At 37.1% G+C, this 14,681-nt stretch overlaps 4 protein-coding genes, 3 non-coding genes and 1 pseudogene across 7 annotated transcripts; 6 read left to right on the plus strand and 2 right to left on the minus strand.

The window, feature by feature from the left end:
• Positions 1-82: 82 nt before the first annotated feature.
• On the plus strand, positions 83-1,866 carry LOC106439646 (UDP-glycosyltransferase 71B2-like). The gene has a single exon (XM_013881139.3). The coding sequence runs from the start codon at positions 236-238 to the stop codon at positions 1,667-1,669; it is 1,434 nt and encodes a 477-aa protein (XP_013736593.1). The 5' UTR covers positions 83-235; the 3' UTR covers positions 1,670-1,866.
• A 2,743-nt stretch (positions 1,867-4,609) lies between these two features.
• LOC106439645 (UDP-glycosyltransferase 71B7) lies at positions 4,610-6,387 on the minus strand. The gene has a single exon (XM_013881138.3). It carries the CDS (start codon positions 6,173-6,175, stop codon positions 4,775-4,777), a length of 1,401 nt encoding a protein of 466 aa, XP_013736592.1. The 5' UTR covers positions 6,176-6,387; the 3' UTR covers positions 4,610-4,774.
• A 1,685-nt stretch (positions 6,388-8,072) lies between these two features.
• LOC125607811 lies at positions 8,073-8,174 on the plus strand. The gene has a single exon (XR_007338877.1). It is a non-coding gene; the product is annotated as a small nucleolar RNA Z157/R69/R10 (small nucleolar RNA).
• Positions 8,175-8,306: 132 nt separating this feature from the next.
• On the plus strand, positions 8,307-8,393 carry LOC125607820. Its single transcript, XR_007338886.1, has one exon. It is a non-coding gene; the product is annotated as a small nucleolar RNA R11/Z151 (small nucleolar RNA).
• Positions 8,394-8,483: 90 nt separating this feature from the next.
• On the plus strand, positions 8,484-8,596 carry LOC125607822 (annotated as a pseudogene).
• A 76-nt stretch (positions 8,597-8,672) lies between these two features.
• Positions 8,673-8,803, plus strand: LOC125607844. The gene has a single exon (XR_007338898.1). It is a non-coding gene; the product is annotated as a small nucleolar RNA snoR80 (small nucleolar RNA).
• A 402-nt stretch (positions 8,804-9,205) lies between these two features.
• Positions 9,206-11,486, minus strand: LOC106439644 (peroxisome biogenesis protein 22). The gene is made up of 8 exons (XM_013881135.3): positions 11,237-11,486; positions 10,852-11,100; positions 10,715-10,762; positions 10,478-10,534; positions 10,293-10,394; positions 9,896-9,961; positions 9,712-9,813; positions 9,206-9,617 (listed from the first exon to the last, which is right to left on the minus strand). The coding sequence occupies exons 1-8, from the start codon at positions 11,351-11,353 to the stop codon at positions 9,513-9,515; spliced, it is 846 nt and encodes a 281-aa protein (XP_013736589.1). The 5' UTR covers positions 11,354-11,486; the 3' UTR covers positions 9,206-9,512.
• Positions 11,487-13,135: 1,649 nt separating this feature from the next.
• Positions 13,136-14,402, plus strand: LOC106444169 (cysteine-rich repeat secretory protein 26). Its single transcript, XM_013885678.3, has 2 exons — positions 13,136-13,618; positions 13,795-14,402. Exons 1-2 carry the CDS (start codon positions 13,280-13,282, stop codon positions 14,251-14,253), a joined length of 798 nt encoding a protein of 265 aa, XP_013741132.1. The 5' UTR covers positions 13,136-13,279; the 3' UTR covers positions 14,254-14,402.
• The last annotated feature ends 279 nt before the right edge of the window (positions 14,403-14,681 follow it).

Raw genomic sequence — 14,681 nt, forward strand, 5'->3', positions numbered from 1 at the left:
AAAACCTCACGTTTTGTTATTATTGATACGGTCACCATTTTTCAGTAATTTCCAGTAATCAATAATCTAACCAAAATGTTCGAAAAAATAGTCGGATATTTTCTGTTGACTCCAGAACTTTGTATATAAAAAATCATAAGATTGTACAATTGTGAAGAGAAGTAATTAAAAATAGAGTTTCTCTAAGAACATACTCTCCTTTTTGCAACTAATAAAGCAATACCGAAGAAACAAAATGAAACTGGAGCTAGTCCTCATACCATCACCTACTCACGGCCACCTCCCGCCATTAGTGGAGTTTTCTAAGCTCCTCGTCGACGGCCATGACCATCTCTCCGTCACCGTCATCATCATCCCTCCCAGGCAAGAACTCCATACGTTAAGCCTTTCCTCCTACATCTCTTCTCTCTCCACTACGTCTAGAGACCGGCTACGCTTCATTGTCCTATCCCATGCCGATAGATCAACCAATGCTTACACCGAGCCGAACTCACTCTCCTACACCGAGAGTTATAAACAGGCAATGAAAGCCACGGTAGCTAAACTTACTGACCCCGCCCGACCGGGTTTGAGTAAGCTCGTTGGGTTCGTGGTGGACATGTTCTGCACGCAAATGATCGATGTTGCCAACGAGTTCGACGTCCCAAGTTACCTGTTCTATCCTTCCAGTGCAGCGTTTCTTGGCTTGCAGGTTCGTATGCAATATCTTTGCGACGTCGAGAAGTACGACGTGGGCGAGTTGAAAGACTCGGACATTGAGTTGGAAGTCCCGTTCCTGACTCGTCCTTTACCAGCGAAGTGCGTCCCATCCGTGATAGTAAACAACGAGTTACCCGTTGTTTTGAGCCACGCCAGAAGATTCCAAGAAACGAAGGGTATTTTGATAGATACTTTTGCTGAGTTGGAGCCTCAAGCTGTGAAGTTCATCTCCGGGGGAGATAGTCCTCTCCCCACGGTGTACGCAGTGGGACCGGTTGGTCTAGGTTCGGTCGACGATAAGCAAACGGAGATCCTAAGGTGGCTCGATGACCAGCCATGCAGATCCGTTGTGTTCCTTTGCTTCGGGAGCATGGGAGGTTTTGGTGAGGAACAAGCTAGGGAGATAGCATTCGCGCTTGAACGAAGTGGCTACCGTTTCATCTGGTGTCTTCGCCGTGCTGCACCAACGGGACCTCCTAGAGAGTTTACAAATCTTGAAGAGGTTCTTCCTGATGGGTTCCTAGAACGGACAAGGGAGATAGGGAAGGTTATAAGTTGGGCCCCACAGAGGGCCGTGCTGGCGAGTCCGGCCATTGGAGGGTTTGTGTCGCACTGTGGTTGGAACTCGATACTGGAAAGTGTCTGGTTTGGAGTTCCGGTTGCCACGTGGCCGCTTTATGCTGAGCAACAGCTGAACGCATTCGAGATGGTGGAGGAGATGGGGTTAGCGGTGGAGATTAGGAACCATTTCCAAGGAGAGTATATGGCGGCGGAGGAGACAAGAACGGAGTTGATAACAGCGGAGGAAATAGAGAGAAAAATCGGGTGCTTGATGAAGCAGGATAGCGACGTGAGAGAAAGAGTGAAGAAGATGAGTGAGAAGAGTCGCGTGGCGGTAATGGACGGTGGATCTTCCCACGATGCTCTTGTGAAGTTTATTCAAGACGTCACTGACAATATCTATGGCTAGAGTTGAATTTTCAAGATCTTATATTTGTCTACCGTTCTAGTTGTGTATCTAAGTTATGGCAACACATGCTATTTTTCTTATGCAGTAGTTATAAATTAAGGTGGTAGTGATTACAACATTTGGAGAAATGTCAAATTCTTTTTTGGCATGCTCAGACCAATAATTGTAAAGAGGGAAAGTGGAAGACGTTTTCATTCCATGGGGTTATCATAACTCGGTTATATCGTATGTGGACAGAAATGGTCTGCATACGTGTCTCTTATCCCATTGACCCTAATAAAATTCTTAATGAATATTTAAATAATAAATTTAAGTTAAATTTTTTTTATTAAGAAACAATTAGTTTGAGTGTTCCAATGGTAAAACTAAATGAAGAGTTCTTAAAAAAAACTATAAAACATTGTTTTATTAAAGAGAAAATTTATTTATTAAATAAAACATAATTAAAAAATAACATTTTAAACATAGATTTTAAAATAAAAACATAAAAACAAAGATTAGTAAAATAAACGATAATAATTTCAAAGAAGCATCCAAACTCAGTTTGTCTTAATCACGTCTAAATTTACGCTATATATGTTCAACCAAATCATCTTTCAGTTGTTGATGCATTTATTCATTCTAAATCGTCATCGGAATAGATGTCTTCCTTTCATCTTTTTGATCACCATAATCATTAACAAATTTTCGAATGTTTCATCAAAATGTTGATCAAAAGTTTCATCAACTGACCCCTCAAAAGTGTGTAAAATGAGGAGAGGAAGTGGGAAGAAAAGAACACAAGTTGAAATGTATTCAAAAAAGAGAAAAAATGAAGAGTTTTATAGATGGAAGAGAATGAGCAACGCATGGATCACAACCAACCAACCCGAGTTGACATTTATCTAACACATTCATCACACTACACCAACGATTTCTATCTAACCATAACATATATTTATTACCTAACATAACTATAGTCTAACACTGACCAATACATTTATTACCGACGTTTCAATTTATTTCAAACAAGAATCAAAATCAGCATCATTCGTACATAATCAAAAACCACCAACGAATATAAACAATGCTTTATTCAGTTGAACAGATCAAAGAGAAATAGTTTACCTGATATGAACAATCATAGGCTTTTTGTTTGACGAACCTGAATCATGCCTCTTGATCCATCCATTCAAAGACACAAAGACATAAACAAATAAAAATAAATCAGAGGATTTTTATATTAAGATTCACAAACAAGAAGGAGCACTATCTAAGACATGCATAATTGAAAGATTCAAACATAAAAACAAATTAACATAGCTTTACCTTTTGATTCACGTGAGCAGCAACAGTCGCCGTTTTTCTTCTTCTCGGAGAGCCACCACGAGAGAGAAGTCGCTGTTTTCCTTAGTCAAGGAGAGCTACCGATAGAGAGGTTACCGTTTTTCTTCGTCGAAGAGAGCCACCGAGAGAGATGTGGCATTTTGTCGAGGAGAGCCACCGAAAAGGAGAGAAGTCGCTGTTTCGTCGAGGAGAGGAGAGCAAACAAAAGAGAGAAAGAAAAGAACGAAAGAGATGGACGAAATTCAACACCTCTCCTCTACCCAATAATATTTTGACATGTGCCTCTTAAGAACCGTGCCTTCGCTCTCTTAATTAAGAGACGTGTCTTCGGTTTACATTTTTTTTTAAGTTTCTAATTAAGCTAACAAACCCACTTAAGAGTCTATGTTGATCATGCTCTAAGAGCATCCGTATTAGTGCAATTTTTAGGAGGATTTCTAAAGATAAAATTGATTAAAAATAAAAAAAATAGGAAAGAGAGTGAAGATTTTACTAAATACGTTTTTTATGAAGGAACTTTGATTCAATAGTAGAGGTACTCTAAACTAACGTGTCATTTCTACATTGAACAAGTTATATTTGTTACAGTTAATTTTAATTATATGAATAAATAATTTTTAAAAAATAGTATAATAATCATAAAAACAAATTTGAGAGCTTGTCCACTAATGATGCTCTAAGAATTAAATATGGAGATGCCAAAAAAAATATGTATTCAATTGACCAAATGTAAATGTAGTTTGTTATCCCATGGACTATATTAGGAAGAAGGGAAAAAACTAAAATAAGTAAAAAGTAGCTTGTTACTAAAATTTTATTTACGTACGTACTCTTTCCGTTTTGTTAATCCTTCTGTTTTGTTAAGATACAAATTTTAGAAAAAAATGTTTCTTTTTAATGTTTTTATGAAATTTTAATTTTTTAATAATTAAAAACTGTTAACTTCAAAAATATTAATAAGTTTGTTGAATTATTATTGATTTAAAATTATTAGGAATTGGTAAAGGCAAAAATCAATGCAACTGTGATAAAAATTTAATTTGTGTATAAATATTTAACATTTATATTTAAAAACGAAAGTAGTATATATAAAAATGTTATGCATGTTTTTATAAATTAAATTGAAACATAGATATAAATCATTTATTAATTATGAAAAAAACTAGCCATTGGTCCATGCTTGTAGACAACGGCAAAACTGAGGTTTTATTGTGGAAAATCATTTATTAATTATGAACAAACTAGACATTGGTCCATTTTTTGTTACATAAACTAATATTTTGAAAATCGAGCCAAATATTAATTTTGTATAGTTACTGGTTTTAGATTGATCTGGGTCACCGATTTTATTGATTTTTGGACGATTTTACAGGTTTATCTCAAATCCAAATTTTAGATATTGCTTGTAACATCGGACTGGTTCGACGGGCGATCTAGTCCAATTTTTCAAAACATTGACATAAACACCCAACATATTAAAAAAAAAAAGTAACTGAGAATGGTGAGTACTAGTTTTGGCCACTTCGGCCACAGTCAAAGAGCTAAATACCATTGTTCTCATCTCAACCTTTTTATTTTAAAGAGATATACCTGTGGTGGATCTCTTTAACCAAAGAACTAAATACCATTGTTCTCATCATACATGACCAAACCAAAACCATTATCTCAAGACGGTACAGAAACTCACACATACACGTACGAGACATGCAATTTTTAAAGGAACATAACTTGGGTCTACCATTCAAGAGCGTTGAAAGGGTCAGTCTCTAACTATCCTTGTCACGAGATATTCTCAAACACTTTCTGAATGAAGTTCTTCAAAGCAGTTTGAGATGACCCACCATCCATTAAGGCAGCATGGCATTTCTCACTCACCTCCTTCACTCTCTTCCTCACATAGCTATCCTGCTTCATCAAACACTTGATTGCTCTCTCTATCTCTTCCGCGGTAACTAACTCAACCGAACGATCGTTGCGCCAATACTTCCTTATCTCCACCGCTAGTCCAAGTTCTTCCACCATCTCAAAAGCGTTGAACTTCTGTTCAGCGTACAACGGCCACGCCATGGTCGGAACTCCGAACCATAGACTCTCCAGCGTAGAGTTCCACCCACAGTGAGTGACAAAACCTCCAACCGCCGGCTTAGCAAGCACCGCAACCTGTGGGGCCCAACCGATCACTTTACCTAGCTGTTTAGTCCGGTCAAAGAACCCTTCCGGGAGAACTTCCTCCAGATTTGTGTACTCTCCGGGAGGAGATGCCCGACGGAGAGACCAGAGGAAACGGTGGCCACTTCTCTCGAGCGCGACGGCGATCTCTCTTGCTTGTTTCTCACTGAAACCACCCATGCTCCCGAAACAGAGGAACACGACCGATCTAGGCGGTTGCTGGTCGAGCCATTCCAAAATGTCCGATCCTTTATTGTCTTCCTTGGAGGTGAGGTCCAAAAGCGGCCCCACCGGATAAGCAGGAGGAGTATCACCACCGTTGAGAACTCGCAACGTATAAGGCTCAACCTCAGCCGTAGTATTTACCAAAATGCCCTTCATCTCTCTGTATCTTCTTGCTTGCTTTACCAAGATCGGTAGCCAATCTTTCGACGCGAGGCCGTGAGGAAGGCATTTCACAGGGTAAGGACGAGACAAACTAGGGACATGCAACACCTCTTCCGAGTCTTCGTAATCATTTTCACTCACACCGTACCTATTCTCATCGTACAATGTCTGAACGTGAAACCCTAGTCCGAGAAGTCCTGCGCTGGACGTGTAAAAAAGATAGCTCGGGACGCGAAACTCGCTCGCCACATCCATCATCAGAGTGCAGAACAAGTCGACGACGAACCCGGCTAGACGCGGCGGCTCCGGTAGCTTTGAGTAGTCGTCGACGAGTTTTGAAACGGCGAGTCTCACCTTCGGCTTCTGATTCTCGATGTGGATGTCGAGCCTCGTAGGCTCGGTGTTTTCGCCGGATATGATTTCATAGCGGAGACGGTTGGTGCATGTAGCGGAGAGGGATGCTACGTAGGCGGAAGAAACGACTTCTCCGCCGGGAAGAGAAGGAAGGAGCAGTACGGTGATAGAGAGGCGGTGGTCTCGCTTGACGAGTAGCTTAGCCACCTCCACGGCTGATCTGAGATGGCCGATCCCCGGATATGGTATGAAGACAAGCTCAAATTTCATGTTTGTTATTCTTATTATTTCTTCTTTTTGTGCCTTGTCTGAATCTGGTTTTGCTTAGAAGCAATGTCTACAGAGTAAAAACGAAAAAGAAAAAATATCCCCTAGACAAATTGTTAATGCTTCTGCCAGAAAAAAGTGAGCGGTGAATAATTAATTAATACCGGAGATTGCTCACGAGAACAATGGACTAAAGTAATTAATGTTGCAAAAAAAATGAATTAAAAATGCTTCTCAGAATATATAAAGGACTGAGAAATATCAAAGCAAAAACATAAAGAGAACTTTTCTTTGGCTTTAAACTGCTTTTGTATTTGTATTTAGTTTTGCTTTTTCTTCAGTGCAACGGTTTTGAATCAACAATTTCGGAACGGAAAAAGAGAGTGATGAGGTTTCTAAACATTAGGAAGACTAAGTCTCGACTTATTACTAACAACTTAAACTTAAAGCAACAACTAAAATTAATTAAAGAAATTAAACCTTGACCTCAAATTTTAGTGTATCTTGGGATGCTAGTTCGGTTTGGTATCCTCCTCCCGTTCACTTGACTGATCGCATCAACCTTTCCTCAAGGTTTAGAACTCTTTACAAGGGAAAGTAATATACTGTAGTTCATGACAATATACAAAATAGTTTCATAATCTATTAGATGAGCTGTCTTGATCTGTCGACTCTGTTTTTTCCTATTCTCTCACACCACAAAGGCTCAAACTATAGGAAAATCCAATCTTAACAATAATAGGTTGACCAAAAGGCTTTAGTTGTCCGATTTGAACAAATAGACGGACAGAATGAAAATACATTGCGTTGTATCATGCTTGAGTAAAACATCGGATTCACTGCTATGTAAATCCTATGTTATTGCCATATATGAAAATGCTTGATGTAGATTTTGATGATCAGAGAGAAAATCCAGCAAAAATATGAAATTGTAGAAGTTAACAATATGTACTCCCTCCACATTATAAAGAATGTCATTTCATATTTTTTTCACGCATATTAAAAATTATTTTTAATGTATTTTTATTTAAAAATCTGAATTGAAAATATAAATATTCTTTCTAAAACAAAAAATAAAATTCTAAAACTATACGTTTTATGAAATAGATGAATATTTAGCTTCAGCAGATAAATAAGCTAGACATGTTTGCTTCTTTGACGACCAAACAACTGAATAACTTCTGATATATACAATATATTCATTTGTGGAGGTGTAGTTGTCATTATATTACTTGTCCAATCACTCAATCAGTATCTCTGAAGGCATGGATGACAGGTTTTTTGCTTGCTCATAGATAAACGACTTGTAGGAGGGGGTCATAGAGATAGTGGAGTATTCATTTCATGCCTGATCAATGTTCAGTTGTTAGACGATGCATAATTTTGACAATCTATTGATGAAGAAAGAAATATTGGGCCTTGTGAAAGATAAGTATTGTAAACTTTCCACAACAATATGTTATTAGTAATGAATTTATATATATTGGCGTGACGACATGTTTTGCGTATGTCTTGTGTAGTAAATCTGCAGTATAAATTGTATAATGGCACTGTGTTAGGAGGTGTAAAACCTGTTGCCGTTCGAGTGACTTAAAATGGAAAAAACTATGTGGACTCTGATTGGGCCTAATAATAGAGAGCTAGAGTCTAATTATTGGATCATCTTAAAAACAAAACCCTAAAACGAAAACAAAAGTGGTGTAGCCGCTAGGCGATTAGGAAAACCCTAATCTTCTGAAGACAAACTCAACAGCGTCTGTGTCCGTATATATATGGTTCGTATTCGTCACACAATAGAAAATATCAGAGCTGCTTCTTTACCTTTTCTTTTTCGTGGTTTTACAATATTTTTCTATGTAGATTCTATTGATTTGTTTTGGTTTTGTGGTGGTGTGTAAAAAGGAATATGGTGATGATACGAATATTTCGTGGACTAGAGTTTCAGATCTGGGCTCTTCACCCAGTAGTTGAAGATACAACCCTTGGCTGTCTGAGTATCCCTTTTTACTCACACCACAACAAGATATTTAACTTTTTCTAATCTTATTCTTTTTTGAAACATAATTTTTTTGAAACACTAATTTTTCAAATCTTCTTATTATTATTATTATTATTATTATTATTATTTTTAATATAGCTGATGAGGATAAAACAATTATCTTAGCGGATTTCAGTGAGGTTTTATAATCAATGATCTGAATTGTTACACACACTGAGGCTTCTTAAAAATATTACTTCTTGTTGAATTGAAAAAGTAAATGAATTTGTTTGTTTTTCAAATAAATTTTTTTTTATAATTTTGGGGATTTATGATGCAATGATATGATAAAATAGCACGAAGGTGCGTGAAGGGCAGTGGACAAAACATAATATGTTTTGCCGTGAGCTCTCTTAATTAAACGACTTCTCCTTCCACTGAGCATAATAATATATATATTCTCTTAAACTGCAATTTATGTTGATAATTTGATATTTAAAACCGTAATGAAAGGCGTCTTTTACCAATTCTGAGGGATAGAAACAGTTCCTTTAGGTATAATGGCACTGACGCAATATTGATTAGGTTGTGGTATATCCTGATCATCTGACTTTTTTCTATGTTAGTTGATCCTGGAAATGCCTCACACATTGATTCATAAACTTTCAGTTCTGTGTTTTAGTCACACGTTAGTTTTAAAGGGGATGGAATTTTTGTAGTGGCAGATATTCAAACCCGTCTTAGTAAAATAAATAAATATTCAAACCCATCGTACCTAATAACGAGGAGCTGTAAACAATCTTAAAACGACAACTACGTAAATAAAAAGGCACCGTTTTGGTGATGATACGATTGAGACGATTTTATAATGAAACCAAATCTTATAAAACGACCATGACACAAAGGTACCTACTACATACCAAAGGAAGATCCTATTTCCACAACCATATTGGTGCAAAATTGATTTATCCAAAAGTCAAAAGAAGCTAGCGTGAGAGCCAGAGTAAAAGTAGCCAAGGTTGTTGGCTCTACAAATGAAGGAGGATGTCTACCAATTCACAGTACAAGATCCCATTTTGATATAACAAGAAAACACGATAATGTTTTTGATACAGAAATTACAAACTCCTATACTTCCACCGAAGAACACTCGCAGTATTTTCTAACTCCATTAAATATCAAACTTTTCTTAATTTCCAGACAACACAACAAAAAAAAAAGGAAATTTCAAGTTTTATGATGGAAACGAGACCATTTACGCCTCTGCTCTTTGCTTCTGTCAGAACAATAAGAAGATCAAATCGAAAATTACAGTTTGTAGTTTTTGTTGCGTATCTTTCACCTCTCTTCTTTTTGTTGGCATTAAGCACATCCAAAGAAGTGCTCTATTGACTGCGAGGTGAACACGTTAGGAGCAGTTCGCTCTGGTTTTGCAGCAGAGACGTGAAGCTGATATTTGATGAACCTCTGCAAACAAAACAGTACATAGGGAAAAAAATCAAATTTAACTAAACTGTGGATAAGAGAAAAGTAACTTTTCAAACAAAGCAAGGGCTTTTACAGCTAGCTGTGTGGTGATCTCTGGATTTGTATCAATATGCCAGTCAGGTTCTAGTTGTCTAACAAACGAAGTTCTTCCAATCTCTGTACTACAAAACAAGACCTGCAAAGTTTTATATCACAATACTGTAAGTCTTCACATTATGAAAAACATAGATTGTATGAGAAAGCTTGATTGAGAGTACCTTATCTTTGACCAAACCACCAGAGGTGAAAACACCTGCCGTCTCTAAAGCCTCTAGAACTCTGGCCTGCATACATACCAGTGCTCAAAATGGTTAGTTTCAGAATCACTGAAAAAAATATTACAAGAAGGCACACACGTCTCAAGCATTTAGTTGCACCAATGAACTCAGCCTCTAACATCTAATAATGTAAATTCATGTTCTTACCAAATCATTCTCATCACACATTATCCATTATTCAACTCTAAACTAGAACAATATCCATGTTATGACCCATTGCCCCAGTTTTTAAGCTAATCTTGTTTAATGATGATAACCACACCTAATTTGATGTGCCATGCTAAAGTCAAAGGCCAAGAAAAAAACATTTGAGAATATAAAGGAAGTTGTTGGTTACTTCGCTTTCGTCGTCAAGAACTCTTTCCATGAGATATAAATCAGAAGACTTTGTAATCTCTAGGAGAACTTCCAGAACAGATGACTTCACTGTTGCTTGTTTCTACATAAATTTTTTCTTGAGTCAGGTTACAGACACATAATGCAAATAACTTACATGAATACCAAAAAAGGAAATGTTATTACTTGGAGTTCTTCTGGACTTGATTCCTCAAGAATGACCCCAAGAAGACGGCATGTCACCTACAGTATGCATATTATTAGACAAGGGTCAAGCTCAATACACTAATGCTTCCATACAGCTATGGCAAAATACATCAGAAGATCTTGTCTATGAACATCAAGTATACTAATAATGGAACACCAAGGACCTTATGTGCAGTTTCAAATGATTAAAGCATGACCAAAAGACAATTTAATTACCTTCCTTCCTTCACTAAGCTTCTGCCTAACCATCTGCCCCAGTGTAGGCTGCAAAAAAAAAAAAAAACGAAGTTCATTCACAACGCTGAAGGTACAAAGTTCGAAACTTTTGGGTAGAGAAATAGAAAGAATGTTACTTTCACAGGCTGAAAAAACTGATCAACAACATCTTGCACTCCGTTATCCTCACGAGGCAAAGAAACATCATTGGGAGTGATCGAAGCTAGATTTGACTGAGCATCAGCAGCAGCAGAAGAGGTTTCAGCTGACTGCATCCTGCGTTTAGGCTGCCTTCTTCTAGGCTCCCCTGGTGGTGCTCTTATAGCCCTCCATGTGAATATCACAGCGATTGCAAGCCCAGCAATAGCACCAATAGATCTTGAATCCTAATTACAAGGCAGCAACAACGAATCCAAGAAGCTAAACCCAATTAGAATCCAATCCTAGAGATTCCAGATCCGATTATAGAAACCCATGTAAAGGGCAGATAGATAAAGAGAGAGAGAGAGAGAGAGATCGAACCAGATTGGGAATAGATGTAGAGAAGAGGCTAGACATCTTGAAAGTAACGTACGCGCTTAATCGTTTGATCAATCGGGCGATCTCTTCGGTAGGCGACGAAGAAGACGATTCCGCCATAATCCTTCGAAAGCCAAAACTTAAAAAGCGTCGTCGTGTAGCACGGAAATTCGGACAATCAGATTCTTAGCTTCTTCAAAAGCTGTCTGAAAATTCCAGAAAAGAAGGGCACTGTACTTGGGGGAAAGTACGTCCGATGAAACTGACACGTGTTTATTTTCATGCGTGGCTATAGATTAGCGTGTGTGACCACGATTTATACTCTGGGGTGCGATGGATACGATCTTATTCGCGGAAGGAATCCAAACGGTGCGTTTTGTTGTTTTCCACAATACAATCCGAAGTGTTATTTAGGAAACCAGATTTGTTTACAGATTGGTATGGTTTGTAAGCCATCAATGGGTATCACTTATATCAGTTGATAAAAAAAATTCCGTCAATCAAAAGTTTACAATTTATAATACATTTAGCTGGTGGAAAAGTTTCATATACTTATAATTATACAAATATCAAATCATGTGTAGTTTCTTACTTCTGCATTTCGTTTTCAAATCCAACAAGTTTGAACATAACATATCAAAGCTTGGTCAAGGAAGAGTGTCCATAGAATCTTCAATAACAATGCCGATGGACTCATATTCTCGTATCGGGCCATTTAATACACCGTAGATCTTATCTTGCTCAGAGATGGGACTTCCAGTGGAGTCAAGCTGATTACGTAATGACTTTATCTCTGACAAATACTTGAAAAAAGTCTTACAACCTTTTGTTGTAGTCTAGATCCTCTTTTGGATATCGAGATGTCTTGTAGCAGAGACCATGTTATTATACTACTTTCTAGAGAAAACCAAATTTTTTGACACTTATAAGAGCATCTACAGTTAGAGACTCAATCAACCACGCCATGATAAGCTGGTCTGTGTGAACCCATTTGAGGAAAGTTGGGTTGTTGGTCTTCATGTTTTGGTCGTTGTTTCTCACAGTGAGAATAGGTGTTGGAAAGAGGGATGGCTCCAAATTTACATAACCCACAAGGAATTGACTATATAAGAACAACTCACAAACTATAGTTTCCAAAATAAATAGTTAGAATCATTTAGTTTCGGTGTGACAACCTGAGTGATGGACAGTGTTGCCAAGGTAAAGATATCAAAAGGTGTGGAACGTTATGGCTCTGATACTATGCATAAGAACAAAACTAGAAAACAGAGTTGGTAGAAGATGAACAAAATTGATTCTTAAAGATACATAATTCATTCATATAGTCTTAGGTTTTACATTGAGACACTTATATACAAGAGATGACATTGCTTAAAGGAAAATATTCTGAATACCCTTCACCATCTAACCAACCCTTATCTTCATATTGGATATGGTATTTATAAAAGTTCTAACAAATCCATGGTTATTGGAAATAGTATTTGTAAAAATCCTATCAAAACTCCTCTTATTGAAAATTATAGATTTGATCAATAATTTATATCAAAGATTATTTTGGATTATTAGAAAAATTAATTTACACTACAAATTCAGTAGAAAAGAATACCACCTAAAAAGATATAATTTAGAAAATAAAAACACACACTAGTTAGTTTCAGATTCTTAGATATTAAAATTTTGGATTTATTCGGATATTTATTCAGTTTCGGTTCAGGTTCAGTACTATTTTTCTGAGTCAGATTCGGTTCGATTTTTTTTCGGTTTTTTTATTTGGCTCAGCCCTAACCATGTGGTTCTTAAAAAGAATTGTCCAACTTTGACTTTTTCATCGGCCCTTTTCTCTCGCCGAAATATTAAGTCTCAACCTCTCACCTGTCTTTTAGACTAAAGCATAGGAACTAAGATGATAAAACGATTTTCTTTACGGTCACCAAAGTACAAAAAGAATCATAAAATCCTCATCAAGTCTCCTATATAAACATCTCCACTCCTCAACGATCCATCTATTAACTAAAAACGTTCCAAAGGGACAAAGATCACAAACAAATGTCTTTTGGATCGGTCCCTATCGTGGCCGCGGTGGCCATACAACTCCTCCTTATACCCAGCGTTGTTCTGTCTCTTAACATTACCAATTTGTATCTCCACCATGCATGCAACAACACCCAAGGGAAATACAAGCCGGGGAGTTTGTTCGAGAAAAATCTCAACACTGTCATCAAAAACATATCCACCTTTGATCTGCACAACGGCTTCGCGCTCGACTCTAATATGAAGAGTCCCTATTTTGATATACCTCCCAATACTGTTTTCGTCACGCTCCAATGCCGTGGTGACTCCTACGGGCCCAAGTGTCACTCTTGCCTTGCCGAAGCCCTCTCTGGGGTAACATCAATTCACTATTATAGCAGTCAAATATGAACATATAGCACACTCTACATAGAATGTTTAACTGACATAAACTGATACAGTTTGAGGACCTGGTACATAACAAAGATCTATATTAATTTAGTCAATATATAGTGCACTTCTTTATCGTGGTGTCGTTATATATATGACAGCTTCGGAAGAAATGTCCTGGACACAAAGGAGCAACAATATGGTATGACCAATGTCTTTTGGATATTTCTACAGAAAATTCCATTAGAACGGCCCTACCGAACAGAGTCCACTACGATAATTATTTGTGTATAAGCAATCCAAAATCCGTGAGCGGCGATAAGAAGATCTTCGAAAAGAAGAAGAAGGATTTCACCGATAAGCTATTGTCTGTAGTCAACAAGACGACTGACAGCAACCTCAGGGGGCCACTGTACGCAAAGGGGGAGATGATGATTGGGAAAAAGAAATTTTATGGAATGTTGCAATGTACGAACGAGTTATTTGCGAGTGCTTGCTATGTGTGTCTAGAGTGGCTTGTCTTGGGGCATCCATTCTGCTTCTATGAAGGACAAGGAGCTAGACTAATGTGTAGAAGCTGTGTTGCAAGGTTTGAGTTTTACCCTTTTCTTAGAACTTAAGACTGTTTTATGGGAGCTCTTAATTTGCTTTATGTTTGAATAAGTGCTATATCAAGGAATAAAAACAGTCAACCTCTTTGTGGTTATTTTATGTAACACAACATTGTCATTATGTATGGAGATCGTCTAACTTCTTTTTTTTTTTTCTGTTTAGTATCCCCTATATATTATTTGAGAAGCATTGCAACATTTTTTTGTAGCCACGTTTCATCATTAGAATGATTTTTAGAATCCTTAGAGAAATATGTTGGTCCATTTAAATATATAATAAGCTTTTTATTAAACCACAATAAATACATTATTAATGTGATTAATTATTTCCTTAAATAAGATTACGGAATTACCTAATGTGGCTAAAGTTTATATGACAATTAATGATTTTGAATAATAAAGATTTAGTAAAAATAAGTGTGTATTATAATGATATT

Source organism: Brassica napus, chromosome A3 (assembly GCF_020379485.1).
Source record: "Brassica napus cultivar Da-Ae chromosome A3, Da-Ae, whole genome shotgun sequence".
In the NCBI taxonomy this organism is placed as follows: domain Eukaryota; kingdom Viridiplantae; phylum Streptophyta; class Magnoliopsida; order Brassicales; family Brassicaceae; genus Brassica; species Brassica napus.

Excerpts from the sequence above, each read along its gene's own strand:
- LOC106439646 (XM_013881139.3), top strand. The coding sequence starts at position 236 with ATGAAACTGGAGCTAGTCCTCATACCATCACCTACTCACGGCCACCTC.
- LOC106439645 (XM_013881138.3), bottom strand. The coding sequence starts at position 6,175 with ATGAAATTTGAGCTTGTCTTCATACCATATCCGGGGATCGGCCATCTC.
- LOC106439644 (XM_013881135.3), bottom strand. The coding sequence starts at position 11,353 with ATGGCGGAATCGTCTTCTTCGTCGCCTACCGAAGAGATCGCCCGATTG. Across the intron at positions 10,763-10,851 it reads AGTTTTTTCAGCCTGTGAAA|CCTACACTGGGGCAGATGGT; the intron begins GTAACATTCTTT and ends TTTTTTTTGCAG. Across the intron at positions 9,962-10,292 it reads TTCTTGACGACGAAAGCGAA|GCCAGAGTTCTAGAGGCTTT; the intron begins GTAACCAACAAC and ends GTATGTATGCAG.
- LOC106444169 (XM_013885678.3), top strand. The coding sequence starts at position 13,280 with ATGTCTTTTGGATCGGTCCCTATCGTGGCCGCGGTGGCCATACAACTC. Across the intron at positions 13,619-13,794 it reads TTGCCGAAGCCCTCTCTGGG|CTTCGGAAGAAATGTCCTGG; the intron begins GTAACATCAATT and ends TATATATGACAG.